This window comes from Diadema antillarum, unplaced genomic scaffold (assembly GCF_040938485.1).
Source record: "Diadema antillarum isolate AM-2024a unplaced genomic scaffold, OU_Dant_1.0 scf00000008, whole genome shotgun sequence".
Lineage (NCBI taxonomy): Eukaryota > Metazoa > Echinodermata > Echinoidea > Diadematoida > Diadematidae > Diadema > Diadema antillarum.
In genome coordinates, this window is record NW_027270897.1 from 3,110,617 (window position 1) to 3,132,961 (window position 22,345).

At 38.6% G+C, this 22,345-nt stretch overlaps 1 protein-coding gene across 1 annotated transcript; it reads left to right on the forward strand.

The window, feature by feature from the left end:
- The first annotated feature begins 331 nt into the window (after positions 1-331).
- On the forward strand, positions 332-15,113 carry LOC139718580 (neuronal acetylcholine receptor subunit alpha-10-like). Its single transcript, XM_071630049.1, has 6 exons — positions 332-382; positions 5,246-5,290; positions 5,971-6,080; positions 12,595-12,808; positions 13,694-14,012; positions 14,587-15,113. Exons 1-6 carry the CDS (start codon positions 332-334, stop codon positions 15,111-15,113), a joined length of 1,266 nt encoding a protein of 421 aa, XP_071486150.1.
- Positions 15,114-22,345: the final 7,232 nt, after the last annotated feature.

The following is a 22,345-nucleotide window of genomic DNA, read 5'->3' on the forward strand; positions in this document are numbered from 1 at the left end:
CTACTGCTGTTGTTTTGTCAGTATGATAGGTCGTATGTTTCTCCTTTTGTTTTTGTTCTTCCTTTTTATGGGGAGCAGTAAATCTGTAAAACTGGGTATCGAGAACAAGTATAGGCTGTGTACGGTTTGCAATGAATCCAGTTTTAAGAGATGATATATATACAACATGCATATATTGTAAATCAATTTCAACAATTTGGATCCATCAAATTATCTCGTGAAATATAACTTATCTGAAAAGAGCAAATACTGCTCGTGATATTGCACTTACCCGTGTGCATTTCAAAGCAACAAAAGGTTGAATATCACAAGCATTCACTAGTATGAGCACATGCATTGTGGTAGTGGGGCTGGTGCCTCGGGATGTCGCCTGCCGCAGACAGTGAGTTGAAGAGGGAAGAGTGATTCATTCTAGATCGGTAATGAACAAATTAAGCCTAAAATTGAGATCGTATCTGCATTAGCTCTATAGTAACAGACCACCGTGGGGTGACGCTAATCACGAATGATTAACTGTTGCAGGAAAGTGCGTGATAATTATCGGTGCGTGGACACGCGGCCTTCACAGTGTAAATGAAGAAAGCACTTTAAAGAAGATACCCAACCATCAATTTTCATTAAGTTAATTCAAACTACTTCTTTCAATCCGTAAATACTACATTTCATGCGAGCGTGGCCACATAATGAGTAGCACAACGACGTTTTCAGTTATTTCTATCATTATCAGAGCAGAGCAAAGTGTCGCGTGCTTACAAGGTTGCCATTATACCAATCTCAACCACAATACCTGGCACGTCACTTATGGTTTAAAGCGATGATCCCTGATGATTTCCAATCGGAAAACGTGTATAAAAGGGTTCCTATAGAAATTCCAGAGTTTTGTATGGATATTTAAAAGAAATAGCAAACACACAAACGTAACCTATGTTCATGGCCAGTATTCATTATCGTGACAGATAGAATATTTGAACTGATATTCATTTATTCTTATTTCCGTTTTATTTCAACAGGGTAGCCCTTTCAGTTAATAAAAATGCGTTATCAAGGGGCCCTGCACAATAAAAAGATACAGAAACATATATTCAAATGCACAACGTTACAATCAAAACAAACGTAGACATATCCACCAGATAGCAAAAAAAAAGAGAAAGAAATTTAACCAACATTATACTATGTAAACAGAGAAAAACTGACTAAAAATTTGTATAATTTATTATTGGAAAATTGAGCAAAGAAAATGGGATTCCATCGGGATTCGAACCCGAGATATCCGGATGCTAGCCCGGTGCTCTACCGACTGAGCTGTAGAAAGCCCTAGTTCAGTATTTGTCCCAGAAACCCTAAATTCTCAATGCTCGGATGGTCAGAAGCTATAGCAGTGCGCTTTCTGTGTGACACACACGCACGCACTTAAAACTGGCATAAATCCGAGGGATAATTCAACTTGGGGATAAATGCGAGGGATCACCGAAGTGATGCAGCTTTTTGAGTATGTAACAAACGTAAACAGAGGAAAACTGACCAGAACTGAATATAATTTATCGTTGGAAAATTGAGTAAAGAAAATTGGATTCCATCGGGATTCGAACCCGAGACCTCCGGATGCTAACCCGGTGCTGAACCGACTGAGCTACAGAAAGCCCTAGTTCAGTGTTTGTTCCAGAAGCCCTAAATTCTCAATTCTCGGATGGTCAGAAGCTATAGCAGTGGATTCCTGATGGAATGTCTCTAACAATTTCATTAAGATCCCAATACATATCAATCTGACATTACACTCGACATAGTTTGTTCACCTTTCATAGCGTTTTATTAGAATTTTCGGTATAACAGTTTTGCTATTACGCAATGCATTGTCTACGTCATTCATTTGCGTGTTATGTTCTGCCAAACAATTAAATTAAAAAGACTGTAATTAGATGTACCAGACATTTTTGCCTTTTATATCCTTACGTACCATCACTGGGCTTCCACCTCGGAATTTAGAAACGAAATCTCATAATCGAAGCCTACAATGCCAAAATGTGGACTTTTTTAACACGTTGGTATTTTCCATACACCCTCGTGATTCACTGCGCTCTCATTTATGAATCCTTACAAATGACACAAGCACCACACCGACATGACCGATGAGACTGGAAAAACGAAATGAATCATACTAAATATAATGAAAACGTTATTTCATATGGAAACGAATCAAAATGGGCAGTTGATTTATATTTCAATCCCATGTAACCAAACAGAGGCACAATTTAACTGCGACTTCAAAACTATCTCGACACATTTTTTACGTAATCGAATGCCCACCCTATGTGTCATTAGACAGATTCGTCAGTATCAAAAACGGCGAGCCAGAGATTGACGATCATATCCAGTTCTTATCGAGTTAAGATTTCACTACCGAAATTGGTCTCTCTTCTTCTTCTTTTGGAAACCCAATTACATTACAGATTGACCTGCTTCACTTTTCAAGCCAAACTGTCAAAGATATACATAGGCGCATTTCAATTTTGCAGGAGGGTCAAGCGTGAAAGGACAATGACGTTCTCTTTACGGCTTAGATGTTGAAAACACGTATTTTTTTCCTCGGTGAGATATTAGCGCATGCCCCAGTTACATTAATGTGGCGATTTAAATAATTGATGGCCAACTTTAACGTATCATAAAGCTTAGATTGATAGAGCCCCGGCCCCGGGTTACAGGGGAAGAGAGGTTTATTAACGTCCGCTCAAAATACCTGGCGTACCAACCAATTAAGCACTTACAGTATTCCGCTATAGCTGTGATTATGAAAGGGAGGGAGGAAATTGTGAAGCAGTAACGGAAAGATTAGTAATGATGCGTCAGATTCCTTCTTTTGAGTGGGAGGGGGAGGGGTAGAGTATTAAGGCATCGATCACGATTTATAACACTGGTTAGCGACAAGATATTGTCCCATAATCACGATATAGTGCGGTACATAAACTGCACGTGGTATATTCGAATTTTAGGGAACGTTAAGCTTAATTGTTTCATTTCATGCTGCTGATGTTAAAATGAGAAGATAAAAGTTCGCAAATAAGCAAAGATTAGTAGGCAGGAAAAGCAATAAAAAAAAAAAACTCCGAGATGTCAAGATGATAAAACGTAATAATTTGACAGTTTTAATTGTAATTGCATGAATAATTAAACATCTATAAAATCAATAATTTTTGTCACATTTTAGTATTGTATAATTATTTTTTAATGAAATAATTTACCATGGCAACTGGGAGAAGACGTCAGAGGATATTACTAGGGTTCTAATGCAATGACACAAGTAATTACAAATCTATAAATATAGTCACTATTGATACACTTTACTATTTGATGATATAAAACATGTATTTTAACAAAAAGAGCGATTCGTTGCCATGACAAAGGGAGAAGACATCACGGGCTCAATATCTAAATCTACCGAAAATATATCATTCAGCATGTGTGCTAACTTTGGCGCTTTTAGATAGAAATGAACAATTGGTCAGATATTTTATCTGTTACTTTGCCGCTGAACTATGTGGCCAGAATTTAAATTAAATCTATTTAAGGAATGTTAGTATAACGAACTACACTCACTCGTTATTTTGTTGTTTTCGTTATGGGAATATTAGGGAGCTTTAGATTTTCGCGACGGGGACGTTCAATGGAAAAGAAACCCTGTTCTGAAATTACGCAAAATCGCTTGTCAAAACCGATCTATTTATACCTTGCGTCGTCTCAGTTTCCACTACGCGTCCTGGGCTAGTTTTACGTCCGCTCAAACCACGACGAAGAGAGCTACTTTAAGCACTGATCGTAATGGGGGCACCATTTTAATTCTTATAAGTCGCGTTCTCGCGTAATCTAAAGCTACTCTTCAGCACGACGCGGGGAGAGAGGAGAACGTCCAACACCATCGTCGTATCAAATGTCCGCGTCGCAAATCTAAAGCTCCCTATTGAGGACTTTTTGAACGAATTGACAAGACAGCCTTTACTGGGGATGGACTCGTCAAAGTGCTCGAGTTGTCAATCTCTCAAAGAATGTGTTGATTCTACTCGAGGTCGAAGAGCTGAGTGAATGTGGCGAGAGATAAACATGACGTCACAGACCAGAAGACCATTCGAGATAAAGGGCATCAGTTTATGCCAGAGTAGACAGGTGCAATAATGTGATGCCAACTCAGAGATTAGAAATGCGTCATCATTATGAGTAGCAATCTACATCGTCGTCGTGCAAATCGGAAGTCCGCATCCACTGTAAATTGCACAATATTATTCGATGGCATCTCGTTTTAGCTTTATCAGTCGACATCTATATTATCTGATAATGAGCAACGTTTGTTTTTAGAAATCATTCCAATGCGCAGACATAGTCAACATTTCTTCTGGGCCTATTTCAGCGGTTTTTCACAATAATTTCCTACATGCATTTCTGTCTGTCTTTGCCCCTATTCAAACATTTACCTTCGAGATACGTATCGATCTTGGGAACAATCTGCCTATTTATGTAACCATCCATCCAACTCTTTACTTGTTATCTCTCTTGAATCAATCCTTACTCTTACATTAGCCTAAAGATAGTAATTACTGGGTCCAACCGATGATGAGAATTCCGCCGGCTCAAGTAAAGAATAAATATTCCCTTTGGGAAGCAAAAAAAAAAAAAAAAAAGGTGGAGATATTTGTTCTAAGTTTGCGATGGATGACATAACTGATGCAGTACAAATTATTACACGCAACCACCACTGACAACCTTTTTGTCAATGTCAACAATACTGAGTGAAGTGTAATAGCTGAGTGATATGAGCGTGCATCATTGTCAATTTAGGCTAACTTAACGTGCGTGCAGAGTTTGCGCTGTTAGGGAGTGCCTTTTTAATATGCCTGGCCTTTTCATAACAGTCATTACATTATTGTGAACACGTATGTGCTGTGAGTATGGGATTTGTATCTATTTCATCTTTTTCTTCTTTTTAAATGAAGAGTATTGTTGACTCAAAGGGCAGACGAGGGTTTCCTGATGCTGTTCCGTAAGTGACTTTTTTGAAGCTTGTAAGAAAGTTGACATCATGGAACGTACCTTAAAAATATTATCTATGCAATTATTTAACGTCGCGTTAATATCTATAACAGAACAAAATGATACCTGCTTTTATTAGTGAAGACGACTGAAAAAAAAACACCTAAGGTATTCTCTCCGTTTTGAAATTTCATCAGCTTCTCTTGTGATCTTTTTCTTCATATTTCAGAACGAAAAGGAACAGCAGATTACAATCAATGGATGGAGGCGCATGGTAATTACCTCTTTGTACTTTCAAAAACAATAACCACTCAGAACAAAGGTATGAGATTCCGTAAATGATGTTACCTGTTCACGTCTAGATTAAAACTTTTCATACGCCAATTAAGATACATTAGGGGAGTTACCCAAGATAACCTGTTTAAAGAATTTAAGCAGTGGTCAAATTCTACCAAAATTGTTGTTTTTTTCGTCATTTCTAAGATATCAGATATATTGATATCTGTAATTTTCTATTTTAATACCTGCTGGCTTGTTTAGCTGTACCGTCTAACTGGACCTTCTTCACATACACATTTCATTAAAGATTCCTCGGAGTCCCTAAAGCTGAAAGGTCCGGACGTTTATCTTATCATTATTTACTTTTTTATTTTCGTTTATTCTTATTTACTTGTTCTACGTTACGCACCATGAACTAACCAGGCATATAGTAATGATCAATTTTAATAACACATGTAGTTCAGTATGGGTCTTTCCTCGAATAAGGAAATTAATAAACGAAGAATTGATTATCAATGCATTAGTCAATTAATCAATATTAATGGGTCAGTGAAGATTTAACGATATTTTTGTCTCCGTATACATTTCTCTCCTTTATTTCACTCTCTCTCTCTCTCTCTCTCTTTTTCTCCATCTACCTCTCTTTCTTTTTATTGTCTCTTCTTTCTCCTCCAGAGTTGGCTGGACCATTTCCTGAAGTGGAACAAGGAAGATTACGGCGGCATCGACACCCTGGAGGTCTCTCCTTTCAGCATCTGGCTGCCGGACGTGAAGTTGTTAGAAAAGTACGTTTGTTTGTTTGTTTGTTTGTTTGTTTGTTTGTTTATCTGTCTTTTTTCTGTCTTTTTGGGGATTGTTTAATTGTTTGTTTGCTTGCTTGTCTGTCTGTCTGTATCCACAGTCAGATTACTACGCTCATCATTTTCCGCATCTTCAGCTTCGTCAACAGCGCACCGCAGACGATTGCCATTGCCATTACAAGTGCATGTATATAGGGCCATCCTTATCTTACAGTACAGTCCATTATGACTTTTAAAAAAAATCCTCAAGATTACAGTTTACCGCTCATTCCGCGGGACTATCTGTTACCACAGTAAAGTCCGTGACCCGCTACATCCAACGGAGCCATAAGTCGGGAGTGGCCGATTGCTGATAATGGCATAGGGCATTTTATCTCTATTCCTCTTCTCTAATATAAAATATGATTCATGAAACAAAAATGCCCATGAACAGACATTTCGAATGCTGTAGGAGAGCATAGAGAGTGGGCCTGGAAATTTGTGTTTCGAGAAAACCACCTTCAAAGTTTTCATTGCAGCTGACACCACGTGTCTTTATCTACCGTTTTCTATTTGCCATTACGTTTATTTTGTCCACGTCATTTTCTTTGACATTTTAAGAACGCTATAGTAATTAAGAAGGAAGATCCAAAGATACCGAACAGAAAACTTTGTCGAACGAAAAAAAAATCCTAAACCGCAATTAGTATTTTTTTCTTACTTTAATATGTTGCCGAAAGAACGCCTTAATGCACTGCATCATTTGATATCAAAACGGTGCGGTGATAACAGTCATCCTGTAAAACGCAAGGACGTGTCAAATACGTTTTCTTTCGCATCTTCTGATATGCTTTCGTGTAGCATTTCTTTTCGTTTTCATAATTCACGACGCACTGTCGTGTTTGCTTTCCACAGCTGATACGAGGCAGTTCTCAGACTGGTGTAAACTGTCATGGTAGAGACGAGCAAACTGCATATTAGGATCTGTTAAACAGACAAAGAAAATGTAGAAAGAATGAGGAGAATAAGATATGTAAGAAAAAGGACTGAGAGGAAAAGAAAGAGACAGAGAGGGGGAATTACACTGGCGCGACTCATCTTGTTTCACTGCTCATTATCATCCCACACCTATAGGGCCTCTGTTATAAAAAGTTTCAATAGTACTAGCCATTCATTTTTGTTTATTAGAAGTCCATGCTGACATGAGTGTATTAAGGAAAAACTTACGATGGATTATAACTCTGTGAACAGGGACCTGGTCCAGGGCTTGAACTTGTATCCTATGTGTATACATTTAATGAGGTGCGCGTCTCGCTGAAAAGAGGAAAGCCGTTTTAACAAACAGGCGAGGGCCTGTCACACACACCATGATCATTTTGAATTCTACCATAATGTCTATGGGTTGATTCTCTGATCATTACCATAACTGAGGGATTGTCTGCTTTATGTTTCCGGAATGGATTCTGACTACACTTACGTTCAGACGGTGATCCTTAGCTTAGCGGATAAGGTAACTTCGAGAATAATTTTGTACTTATGCATGGGGCGCCAAGTGTCGCATGGTCTTTTTCGTTTTTTTTTTCGTTGACAAGTGACAAAATCGATATCATCGACGAAATCAACATTTTGCTAACGACATTACAATTTCGTCACGGAATGACAATTTCGTCATTTAGTTGACGAAATTGACGTTGTCCCTTGTCAACGAAAAAAAAAAAAATTCGTGACGAAAGGGACAATGAGACACTTGGCGCCCCATACTTAACTACGAGCTTATCCTCGAAGTTAAGGATCACCGTCTGAACTTGAGTGTGACGTGGAATGTAGATTTTTTAAGAATAGTGCAGTCCAAGGCACAAAAGGTTACTGTATTTTGTCGGAGATATACCTTGCAAATAATGAAGAAAGAGACAGAGTTGAGAAGAACGAGACGTTGAGGATAGTTAGGTGGTTATGTGTGGATGATGTAGTTATTTGAGCTCTGCTTTATCCGTCGTCATAACATATTATTTAACAACCCCTCCTGTTTCGATGTTGTTGCAATCATTTCAATATTCCCTTCTTCTTCCCTTTGCTTCTTACCAGGGAGGTTGAAGAATTATTCCACCTCCCTGGTTCGACAAGGTGCCTTAATTTATCTGAAAGACACCAAAATGCATCATAAGCTGTCGCCTTTTCTAAGGAGAGAATGATCCACCGACAGCGTGGGTAGAAAGCCGAGAGTTCCAAAAGTCGAGAGTGGTGTGGACAAGGAAGGGAGTAGGGATGAAAAGAGTCTTGGTTTGTGTTTCAGCTACAGACCAAATCCGATGCATCTTCGTGCTTATGATACAAGATGACAAAATTATCATGATCATAAATCAAGATTGCATAGATGTCTAAGATGTTGAAAATTTATGTTTAACAACCAATCAGTGTATAAAAATTTCATTATTATGATTGTGTTGGCAAAGACAGTATTTATTTTGATTTAAATTGTTATGTTATGTTGTGTTATGTTATGTTATGTTATGTTATGTTATGTTATGTTATGTTATGTTATGTTATGTTATGTTGTTTAAAGTGTGGCGTAATCATAATCCCCTCCAATGCCCCAGTTTAAACCGTTATCGACGCTAACTCTGGCAGAAGGACTTCGAAGGAGGTTTTAGAATCCCTGGCTGAGCGCGTCTGTCATCCATGTACGAGATATTTTCAACTTTAACATAGTAAATTTTAGTGTTCATTCCTACTTGGAGAGTCAAAGCACATCCCTGCAGTTCTCGAATCTTGCCTTATCCTCGGATTACCTTTCAAACGATTCTTTGGCTGGTTTCGTTGTAGCCACTTACGTCTGATGAGTGCAGACAGAGCTCACTGTGTTAGCCCTCCTCCGTTCATCGCCCAAAGTTTGCCCCGAAGTTACCATCTTTATTGTTGAAAAGTACGCGTGTAAACTCAGACTCGTGTTTTCCACATGAAATATGAGTTCATTCCTGTTTAAAAACTTGATGATTGCTGGCGTCGATTGTTGATTAGGTCCACAGGTCTTCCTAAATCAATATTGATTGAGTTCTTTGGTATTGTGTACCAAAGCTCGCACCTAGGTTGCCTTCGGCCATTTCTGTTCTACACTGTTTTCGGAGCTAGGGCTGCACCGCTAATAACTAATCGTTAAATGTTGCCACGCAAGAATGAAACAGAAAAATAAGTTGGGAGGACCACATTATGACTGCTTCATGGTTATTACCCCCCCCCCCCCCCCCCCCCCAAACACGACCATCATCAAACTACATTGTCAAAATGGGGTGCTGGGTTAGAAAAAAAGCCGGTCCACAATCCCGTTTAGTCTAAAATAATGTGTTTGCTGATTAGGACATAAATAATGTAAGTGCTGCGAAGGAAAAACATGAACATTTATACAGCGGCGTCTTTGTTGCTAATCACTTTCATGAAGCTCTAATAGAGTAGCCATATTGCGCCCGAAGAAGAGCACGCCTATCAACAGACAATGGAAGTTCGACCTACATTTTATCTGTTAGCGTGCTGTGTCCTGAATATCAATGTAATTAATGACAAGCTTGTACCGGATGGGTAGAAATCAGCTGCCAAGTAGGGTAATAGCATGACTCACTAAAGATATCTTGGACCTTGAGCCAGACGGGAACAAAAATGTGCCATGTATCACCATACTTTATTTCATACACATTATTATCATGTACGCCAATTGCCCAGGGTTTTAACCTGTTATCTCATATTCAGACTCTCGGCTGAAGTGCATGATCTGTTGATTATTTTGTTTTGTCGATTAGAATACACTTCAATCGAGGATACGAGGTTGATGATTTCCAGTCCTGCGTGAACAATGCTGAAAGTATTAAATATGCATTAATGATTGGTAATCTACACAAACACACTCGTATCAATAGTGATAGACAGATAAATACATAAGTAAATGGACCGGCATGGCTGTTACAAGTAAAGCGGATCACGGTTTTGATCTTCCAAGCGGTTATCAACATTTGCCTGCAGGCAAACTTTTGTCTTTCTTTCGATCATTTAGTCACGAAACTTCCACAGATGGCGGAAAAACTCTTGGACTACATAATCATGCCGATAACAGAAATCACTGATTTTGACTACTGTTGGCAATCTGATGATTTCAAACGTGATTTTTTTTTTCATCTCAGCTGTTTTCCACCATGCCGACTCCGGAATCATTTCGTCATGGCGGGTCACTTTTTGTCTCTTCACCCATTATTTCATATCATACAACATGTGCGTTCATATTGTATTCTTATTTAAAGTTGAATAAATGTTCATCCTTGTGTTGTTACCGTTTTTTTAAGAAGAAAGTGTTAAAATCTCATTGTTTGAATATCTCCAAAATATGCTGACAGAACAACAACAAGAAATCAATCGCAGACTGAAACTAGAGATTGTAATTTGTCATCACTGACAAATTAAGGTGATCCGATTTTTTTTTATCAATGATTAGAGTCCTGATTGCAATAGGCATGACCATACAAGTTCCATCTGTGTTTAGAGACATTGGCCGTGTGAGCTAGTGCTCGATAAAGACAATCATGTCAATTTTCACATTTAAAAAAATTCCCTCCCATAGAGATAACACGTCATAACGAAGATACAAAAAGAAGTACATATGACCTTTGACCTCAATTTGCACAGACAAGATGGCATCTGAGTAAAAAGTAGTTATTTTGTGAAATGATCCTTGTAACATGGTCTTTGCGTGTGCAAAATATGGGAAAGATAGTACAGGTATTCACTAAGATACAGGATGAAACACTTATGACCTTTGACCCTAATTTACATACCCAAGATGGTGTCTGATCAAGTAGTTGTTATTTTATGAAATAATTTACGTGACATGAACTTAACATGTGCAAAATATGGAAGTGATAGAGGCCGTTTTTCTTGAGTTATTGCAAAGAAAGTTGCAGAAAGAAAGAAATATCTCAATACATCGAAGATAAGCTTGAATTTCAACCAAAATCTTTGACGTGATCTCGACAGCGTATGAAAAAATGAAGGGCACACTTACGGTAGCGTTAAGTCTCAGCTACAACATATTAAAATCTGGGAGAAATTTACCGAAGGGTAAGTGAGCTAGTGCTCGATAAAGATAGTCATGTCAATTTTCATTTCCAGAAAAACTGCACTCCCGTAGAGATAACACGTAAACTGGTCAAATTTGACAAGATTACTTTCAATCCATTTTTACGAGGTGATACCGTTATCCAATCAAAACTTTGTAATTTTGTGTTTGTAAGAACATTAAATAAGCTACAATATACTGAAATCTGGGTGAAAATTGACAAAGGACTAGTGAGATATGCTCGAATAAACTTGAAATTTGATGACGTCATTTTGAAAATTCACTTTTTTTACTTTATTAAGAAATTTGATATCTTTTGATCATTTTGTCAGCATTACCACCCCATGAAATGACATGTACAACTCATCAGCTTTCAAAATATGTAAAGAAAATGGGGGGTCACCGTCCATCCTGACGAGTAAAATCGGATTTAAAATTGGCGGTTTTTTGGCATAGTTGCACTGTATATCGCCATTGACGCGCGCGCGGAATTTAAACTTTGATTGGCCCGTATGACGTCATATTGAGTCGGATCGACTTGAAACTTGGTAGAAATATTCCTTGACATTTCAGACATTCGATCCGTGCGATAAGACGGGAAATTTCTATTGCATATGAGCTGTGCGTGCGTATATGCGCGCGCGCGTACGCGTCCGTCCTATTTTTTCAATTTTTCAAAAAATGCTCGAAATGGTCTGAAACGTGTGCAAAAAAAATTTGAGCTCGATTTGAGCATACAAATATTTCAACGCGCGCGTACGCGCACGTACCAAGACAAATGTGAATTTTGAGAATATGAGTAGAATGCGCATAACTTGAAATATATGTGACGTAAATTTCATTGAAAAACTTCATTCCATTAATGAGATATGATTGAGAATGTGTTTTCATATAATGACGTCATAGTGACGTCACGGTCGACTAATCACTTTGATTTTAGTTCGATTGCCGTCTTTGGGACACGATACATACATGGTATAAGTTTGAACTTGATAGGCATAGTACTTTCTGAGCTAACCTCTGCACAACTTTTGGGGAGAAATAAAGAAAGAAGAAGAAGAAGAAAGAATCCGTACAGATACAATAGGTGATCCGAGAGGATACTCGGATCACCTAATTAAACAAACCAGTCATGTTAACCAGCTTCTTGTAAAGAAAAAGACGACCCTGCAATGTCCTGCAAAACGTGTAATGAGACGAAATGACCCAGCCGCACCCACTCGTGTCACTGTTTTGCTATGAAATGACCTCGTGACGAGTGCCCACTTCTATACTGTAGTGTTAAGATAATATGATAATCTATCCTACTAGAGTATCGCTGAATAGATGTGGAGCGACAGTATGTTTGTCCAGTGGTATCGTTTTCACTCCTGCAGTCATTTCCTCCTGCACTTTATTCCCATCTCATACTTCCACACCCAGCATCGATAAGGACTTTCAGAGCGAGGACGCCGTCAATGCCATCGTCCAGCCGGACGGTATGGTGGAGTGGTACACGCCCATGGTGATCAGCAGCTCGTGTAAGATCAACGTGCGCTACTTTCCGTTCGACACCCAGACGTGTGTGCTGACCTTCGGCTCCTGGGCCTATGACACCATGTCACTGGACCTCAACTACTCCGACGACGCCACTCAGGTATCACTGATCGTAGCTGATGAGCTTTTCTCGTGATACATGATGTACAATCTAACCTCAGTTATCTTCCCATCCTGATAAGTGAGATATGCTCAAGCAAGGCACTTTTATGCAAACTGAGCAGAGGTATTAAACGTAATGTATTGTTGTTGTTTTGTTTTTTGTTTGTTTGTTTTTTGCTATTTGCAACGATGATTCGCATCATATTTGCACGTCTAATAAGTCAAAGAATGTAAAAACAAATGGATTGTGAGTAGATTTACACCTTCCAGTTAATCTTGTCCCTTCTAGAGATATTTTGGATTGTAGATTTACATGGTATCAGGGTAATTAACATCTATTTCCCGAATCTCTTAATTCCATGAATTTGTAAGAGAAAAATGCTAAACGCAGTTAAGCCGGTGCCTGTTCGTGTCCGGATAATAGAGATATCCAGATTAGTGATGGCTGGATACTGAGGTCGGTCTAACTTTAAAAAGGGCGATTAAACAGGACCTTACATACATGTAACATGAAGTACTTGATATTCTTATATCTAATTTGAAATATTCCAGAACGGATTCACTATGACACAAAAGTTGCTGTGTTGTTTTTGTTTTCAACTGCTGAAACCTGATTTTGAAAGATTAACTATGTTGCAGACTACATCCTACTCATCATGATTTTTTTAGTTCGTACAAGTTCGAAATGTGGTAATATGGAAACCGAGAAGTTATAAGAATGTGAATGCAATATCGACACGTATACTCCTATCGCTCTGCCAATTAAGCCGGGTGGGCCCTTTAACAAAACTGTGACATAAGATGTACACTTCCTTTTAATTGTCATGTTAACATCAATACAATTAAACGGGACTTGAATCTTGTGTTTATTCTATCAATTCAGAACGTTTTTCTCAACAACGGCGTCTGGGATTTGCGCACGATCATGGTAGAGCGGGAGCTCCGGTTTTTCTCCTGCTGTGAGCACCCTTTCAGCTACGTCGTGGTGAGGCTCGTTCTCCAGCGCCGCTACGAGTTCTACGTTTTCAACATGGTGGCGCCCTGTATCATGTTGTCGGCTATCAACGCCTTGGTGTTCCTGGTCCCGCCCGAGTCAGGCGAGAAGATCTCGTTCTCCGTGGCGAACCTCCTCGCGTCGATTCTCTTCCAGCAGCTCATCGGCGAGCTGATGCCGCCCCTGGGGGACGAGATCCCCCTCCTAGGTGAGCTCCGGGCCGACAAAACAAGTCATCCTGCTATACCTCTTTACGAAAGGGACGACCCTTTACCAACACATCCCCCTTTCGTGCTTTATCTTTTTTTAATTTGTTTCCTCGTGTGAGTTTTCTGCAATATTTTTGTAATACATGTTAATTGCTTTTCTAGTCCTCTATTCTTCATCTGTTGGTTTCACAAGATCTGCGAATTTGATAGTAAGCAACGAGAAGAGTCGTGCATAAGTGCACACAGTTCTTGAATATTTTTTTTTAATCTGAATTACATGGTGTTGCCTAGAATTGGTTACTGGTAGCGTAATGATGAAAAGTATTATGTTGTTTGTCTTTTATTTTCCGTTGATACAATTTCTTATATGAGTAACGTATTAATAAAAAAAAACACACATACACACAAATGATCAACAGACGTTACTTTTCTCCAACCTCACGTAATTATGAAAGTATCGGCATGACACTTTTTTGAATGGTGACTTTACCAAGTGACATGCTTACATTTGATTGTGATGTTTGCGTGCTTTACACTGATTTACCTCACGGTCTTCTTTGTCTTGTACTCCAGGTATGTTCTTTCTTTTCATGGTTGGGATGAGTTGTCTAGCACTGGGAGCCAGCGTCATGATACTGCGCATGTACCATCGCCTGGGCGACGAGCCCGTTCCATCGTGGCTGAGACACGTCTTTCTCCGAGGTGGTCTCCTTCCTTACTCCATCAAGCGGGCCAGGGCGGCGTTCACCAGACAACAGAGCAAAAAGTCGCCCTGCCAGAATCGGGAAGGTGCCTACCGACGCAGCAGCAATTGCAGTGTGTCGCTCGTGAAAGAAGGCAAGAACGACGTGCATCTCAGTCTAACGGAGAACATCCCCGCCTCCATACATGACAAGTCTGACAAGAACGCCCCCTGCAAACTCTACGCGGACTTCGACGAGGACTTCGATGACGAGACGACGATGATGAAGCGCGAATTGATCCGCGAGGAGTGGAAGACGGTTGCTAGGAAACTGGACAAGACGCTCGGAGCTTGTGTCGCTGTTTCAACCCTAGTCGTTATTCTTGTCGTAGTGCTTTATTTCGCCTTCAGAGGATGATAGAGAGAGTACAGGAATGACGTCATCATTATGTGTTCATCTTTTTGCCTTACCATTGGCCTATTTCTAATAACAAGGACTTCGCACTGAAAAATATGATTTTCCCATGTACAAAGTTCAAAGTTTTCTGACCTTTATCGATTTTTTTTCATTAGAACATTAATTTTATGCATACACTTCGCAAAATAAACTCTTGTGACTGAGTACGCTTTAGCATTTTCAGATCATTACTTGCTTGACAATAGAAAACCGTGCTGAATTTCAAAATCTGTTTAGAACTTGTCATTGTCCTGCTTTTAGAAGTTATCAGTAGTCTGCAAGAAGCCCAGTCTAAACGATTAATGACTGCAGGTTTAACTATCTGCCACGAGATTGCTACTAGTCCACTTTTGCTGGTCATGGTGCATTGGAAAGCGATTGAGCGATCTTGCATTGATGAATTGTGTGTATGTATGAAATCATCTTGGACTATTTCACAAGGACTTCGCTCATTTGACATGCTTGAAATGTGAAACGGACCGGTTCTGTAATGCGTTCAGATGTTATGAGTGCTTTGTTCACAAACGTTGCCCTTACAGCTACGGTCACAACTCAGAGCGGCGACAGACCGATTTGTAGCCTGCTCGGTTGCCGCTGAATTTTTTTGGCACGGCCCAGCAGTTTTTGGAGGTGTCGAGCAGGCTATAAAACCCCAGCGATGCTCGAGCGATGCCCTGTCGATTTCCCTCAACGACCGACGGGTGATTGATGGGTCATCTACTGGTGTCCCGTTGGCGTAACGGCGGCCGCCCACTGGTCTCTGCCGGAAATTTCTCACAAGCTACATGGGTCTATTCATGTACCTATATAATGTGATTTGTGATGTGATAACCAATTAATCGATTAATCAAGATAAAACTCGAGGCTAAAGATTTTAAGAGTTAAATTATCAACTACCAAACCTCAGTTATGTGAAACCACGAATAACTAGAAATTAGGAAATCAAACAGAAGGGAGGAAAACCCAAAATTGAACAAAGATTAGAATAGATTAGAATTTTCCCAAACATCTTTGTTTGCTTCTGTATTTAACAGTATTTTTCTATTCCTATTTAATTTCATATTTTCATTCATGACCTCTTCATTCAATAGGCTTTTAATTAATAAGAAAACTAAACCATATACAAAATCAAGTCTGAATATCGACCCTAACATTAAGCTTTTATCTCTTTGCCCCGAAGTGATTGTCCCTGTGTTCCATGTCCCTCATGTTGGTTGCCGAGATGTTGAGATGATAAGATGTTGGTGAGGTTTCCTTGCCTCTTATCCCTCCCCCTGCTTCTTCCACATTGCCCTGGCTTCTCTTCCCCATCTAGTCCCTAGTTTCCTTCAGTGCTTCTGTCATTTTTATCTTTATCATGTTTAGTCCCTAAATCGCTCGACGGCGACCGCTCGATCTATTCCCTCCGTTTTCTTCTGTGTTTTTGTCATTTTTGTCTCTATTATTTTTGTTCCCTAAATCGCTCGGCGGCGACCGCTCGATTTGGTCAGTGCCTGGGCGGTTGCCGCTCGGACACAGACCGTATTTTAGGCAGCGAGTGAAAACTGGTCGGTCGCCGCTGAAAATTTAACTCCGCGTTAAAGCTTCAGCGGCGACCGACCAATGCCCTAAAAATCAGTGGTGCCTGGTCTGTCACTGGTCGATCACTGGTCGCTGTCCGACCGTGATTGTCTACAAAATCGCCGACCGGTCGCCGAGCAGGCTGATTTTGGGGGTTGTGACCGTAGCCATGGTAGCCTAACAACAACAAAGCTTGTCGGAGGCTTGTCCTTCCTTCATGTCCTAGGAATAACTAAGTGAATTCCTGCCTTTGGTATGTTATGGGAGGGAGCAGGTGAAGGAAATGTTTCGTTACTATAAAAGGCTGTAGGAAAAGGAACATCCATAAACATGATTAATTGTAATACATTAATTTACAGAAGCGGTCTATTTCACAAGCACACACATCTTCACACACACGAGCATGTTGCATAGACAATGAGCGCCTAACCGATGTGTCAGACATCTGTTTTTCTTTATACTTTCATTTATGTAGATACTAGTTGAATATCACCTTTTATTCGCAATCGCAAGAATATTTTAAGTCCACCATCGTCATTTGAGTCATCATTAGCGTGATAGCGGTAGTGGTAATTACGGAATGCAAACATGTATCATTTTACTAGCAACGACAGTTCAAGAATGGCGTCTGCTATTATGGAAGTAGTTTTGATGTCTACCTTTTTCAGTATGATAATAGAAAATATTGATATCGACAAGAGTTACGTATCATTGGAAATGCGAGTGACTGCAATTACAATCACATGAGAATTATGTAATCTACCATTTCATACTTTCTAGGTTATTAACATTATAACTGGGATTATGATTATCATCAAGCTTAAGCCACTAATACAGTAAAAAGAAAATAAATGGAAAACTTTCGCTTCTGTTATATTATGTTACCCATTTTTCTGAAATTCATGGAATCGGTGTGTGATATGCAAAAAAAAATAAATGAATAAATAATCGTTCGGAGATTTACAATTACTGTAACGACATACAAACTGTAAATGCTTGAAGCTTGATATATTTCGTAGTGCCACTGAACATTCTTTTTATTTCGGAGATGATTTGCAAGGGCAGGATCTCAAAACACGAATCAAGCAAAATAAGAAATGGTGTGATCACATTGTTTAACATCTTTGCGTGTTGGCAAGTATTAAAAAGGATTGATTTGTGCAATAACATTCTCGGTATGAGAAAAGAAAATGTTTGCATTCCCTCTGATTCATATGTTATCAGCTAGTGTTAAAACACAAACAGGCTTTTAAAAAAAGAACAAATGAAAGGGTCCCAGTGGGTGACAGTACCTGATGCAACAAAAACAAACAAACAAAAAACAAACAAACAAACATAAAATTTCATCAAATTGACTAATGAAGCAGTAGTACCCGCTGCATGTACACAAGAATTAAACCCAATACTATATAGCTGTCGGGCGGAAGCTCAGTTTTCTAGTGGAGATGACGCCTGTCCAGACATCAGGAGGTAGTAGGTTCGAATCCTGCTCGAGTATGTAAGCCCATGATCTATTTGAATGAAAAGGTATTTTTTATTTGGTAACATCTCTAGCAGCCCGCAGGCTGAATTACAGACATTTTTACATGAGTAAATGTGAGAACATAGAAATATGAAGAAAAAATAAAAGATACAATGAACAAAAAAAAATATCAGGGATACTATATTGCACATGGAAATTGAACTTCATAAAAATGGTCATGTCATGTACCTCCACACGTGTATCTATCCACACAAAAAAAATCTTACTATACTTGATTACGAAAACATGGAAAAAACTAACAAATTAAATCAAACCAATGCCAGTACTAAAATCAGATGAATCACTGTATAATAATGCACGTAAAACCCATGAAAGTTGCAGGGCCTAGTGTGAAGTTGGAGAAAAGAGAGATAGAGAGAAATAGAAAGTCAGAGAGGGAGGAGAGAGGGAGGGGATGGAGAAAGGAAAACGTTTCTGTTAATTGAGACCTGACACAAGCTTCCGAACGAAATTCAGAATTAAATACGTATCAATTACACTAAGAATGATACTATACACTTCATTTACATTTTAAAACAAATTACAATGTTATAAAATGTTAATATATGAATATATGAATACACATATATTATAAAACCATATCTCATAACATATATAAAGAAAAATGTATAACAAATTGTGGTTACTGAAAAATAAACTTCCATACCACGTTTATAATTCAGATTATGTTATATGAAAAATACACACAATACCATTATGGTCACTGAGGCGACAAGACCTTGTATCTCAAATCTTGGTGAAAATAACTTCCTCGAACTATTGGTCAAACTATTCAAGCGATGTCCCGTTCAAGTTTCAGCTGCTCCACCACAAGTATATAAGGCCACCACGGCATGCCAAATATTTGACATTGCAGATACGAGTTCTTGCCGCCCAATTAACAACATACTTTGATTAAAACATACTACATGTGAAAAATCATTGCATTGCGGATTGTGATTATTTCAATGCTTGATAATGATTCCGGAGGCTTACAAAAAAAAGAGAAACTAAAAAAAAAAAACCTCTGCAAATCACAAGAAATCGAATTTATATCTCATTTTTCTCATTTCTTGTAAGACACGTAATGCCCGTGTATGTTATAGAACATAATGTGTAACTGGAGAAAATAATGGGAGAGAAAAACAAAGTGAGTGGGTGAGGGAGGGGAGGAGAGAGAGAGGTTTAAATAGAAAATTCAAAAAACCTGTTATAAACTGAAAAAACAAGCTTCAGCTTAAAATTCAAAACTATCATAAATCATCACACTGACTGGTATATTATTACCGAAAAACATATTTTGCCTGTTATATATATAATCGTATATACATATTCAATATTCACATTGTGTTGTATTAGAAATATATCACAATACTTTATATATATAAAATAATAATCACATGAAATTCTTTTAGTATTCAACCTTATCAGTCAGTAACTTAACAATTTGCAAACATATTCAAACTTAACAAATATCTCTAAATTATTTACATGTCGTGTGAGTTATATACTGCATATATGTCAACACAAAGCAATAGTAAAATAACCTGTACAACGAAATTACCACTTGAAAACTTTAGGCAACCTATCTTAAGCTGAGTTTTGAATCCTTGTCAAATAAGGCATTGCACTGTTCCTGTAACGTTCAGTCCTGCACTTGATCTCCCTGAGTTTGTTGTTATGTCTTAGGGCTCTGAAGCTGCTCTGAGTTGGCGGGAACCAGTCTGGGAATCTCGCATTATAGAGTGAGGCAGCGAACCTCCGACACAACTCATCTCTTCTATCACATAGTGAAGTAACGTTGCACATTTTGTTATGACTACCATTAAAATGCCGGTCGATTCAGTGTTATTTACGTCGATGTAGGGCAATTTGTCAATCAGTTGCAATATTATATATATATATATATATATATATATATATATATATATATATTAATAGGAAAATTGTTGAATATAATCTACATCAAAATACTGCTCCCTAGTAATCAAACCAGTGGGACTATTTCAAGTCGATAAAATGCCCCAAAACATGCATCAAATCGCACCATTTACACATCGAAATGCAAAAACAAAATTCTCACTGCGGTAGGGAGGACACCCCCCCCCCCCACCCCCCTCACACCCTCGACTCCTCCCCAAGATCAAATCCTGGCTACAAGCGTGAGCTAAGACAGGTATCTGCAAAATCTAATCTAAGAATAGCTGCTGCCAGGGTATGCTTTTCCGGACACTTACTTGTGAACAACCGGCAAGGGACAAAGTCCCCTCACAGCCAATTATACTTTATTTACGTTTTATATGAGTTGTTTGAGGAGACCCTTTGTTGGAGCCCGAGGCAGTGTAAACAAGAATAGTAGTTATAATGATATCAACGTATACAGTTGTTAAAACGAACATTACATGATTTCACATGTAAATACAAAACTTTCTTTTCCGATTGGTTCTGCATATTGCCTGTGATATCTTCGAATGAACGATAGCGAATCAAAAGAAACCAACGTCACGCCAAACTTATTCAGTACGTTGTAATCTGGTAATACGAATGATTGATGAAAATGAAATAAAAAAATAGTGAACAATGAACTGAATTGGAATATAGATTTTGCTTTTATAGACGCTACGATTAGGCATCTTTTTCTTAAACACAATTGTGAAATATACTGGAGCACGACTGTTAAGGTCAAATAACTGTTTAAATTCTAACCTCCTATCCAGCATTAGCAAAGATGACAAATAAGTTCCATGCGTAGATAGTAGGTGATTATACAGGTTTTCATAATATCAATGTCATGTTTTCATGTCAGTTGGGCCTACTGCAAATGTCTTTATCCTGAAGCCCAATCCATTCAAAAGTAAAAGAAAAGACCCACATAGACCTCAAGCTAACTAAATGATAATAGTATTATCCTTTTATTTTGAATGCACTTATTCGGAGCACGGTTGCCTTTGAATGACGTCTTCCAACTCCGAGATTCCTTCACCGGCTTGAAATTAGTTTGAACGCTTATTGTTGAAATGCATGTTCCTGTTTTAAATCTGAATGACGCAAATGAACAATGATTACTTGGATAGTACATGTGAATGCCCAAAGAGTGGTGTTTTTTTTTTTTTTTTTTTTTTTTTTTGAAGGCTGATTTAGTGCTGCCAGCGTGAAATGCGTGAAACTGAGAGCTCGGAATATGAACATCAATAGGGGAATCCATGAAATTGATCGGAGAAAACGTATGTTTTCAGGAATTTTCCTTGAAAGACACAAACTGCTTTTAAAGGAGACCTCCGGATGACTTTCAGACTTTTACATTTGAACAGCTATAAAATAGTTAAACCGAGTACAGAATGCATGAGTTGGGACTCAAGGAAGCAGAACAACAGAAGAAGGCATGCATAGATTCTTCAGAGGTGAACTTGTTGAGGAAGCGGTATTGTAATGGAATTACCCAGCTACATTGCTGAAATACACCTGAAATATGTGAGGCTTTGATGTCATCAACACTGTTCGGTGTAATATGTTTAAGATTTTCAGTTTATTCTGCTCAAAGACCAAAATAAATTCCACGAATCTATACATGGAGCTGTCGATTTATGTACCACATGATGTGAAATTATGAAAATCGTCTGAAATGCCCCTTTAATGCGATACTGGGAATGAACTGCAAGGAAATGTTTATAGCAGGTTATATGAACTGGCAGTGACCAACTTTTGCTAGATGTTATAAGTAAAAGCTAACCAAGCAAACGTTTAACTCGGGAAGGTCACACTTCTTATTGAACTTCCTTCGTGTTTCCTTGTTGTAAAACCATGTGTGCGTACAGGGAGCCAAGTGTGTTCTTTAATGCTCAAACAATATCAGTGAGTGGCTCCCTTCCAGGGGCTCTTACTGGAATGATTTTATCCAGGGCAGGGACAAAGTTCATGTGTACACTAAAAAAAAAAAAATAAATGTATCAGCGACAATGGGAAGACCAGCGACCAGGACGGAAATTCAGACCCTCGCGTTAACGCGTTAACTCTTCAAAAAGTGATTGAAATACTTTTTTCCCATTGTGAAGAAAGTTGATAACGTATTTCTTTGCGCTTTTAGGGTCAATTGGAACAGTCATCCATGATA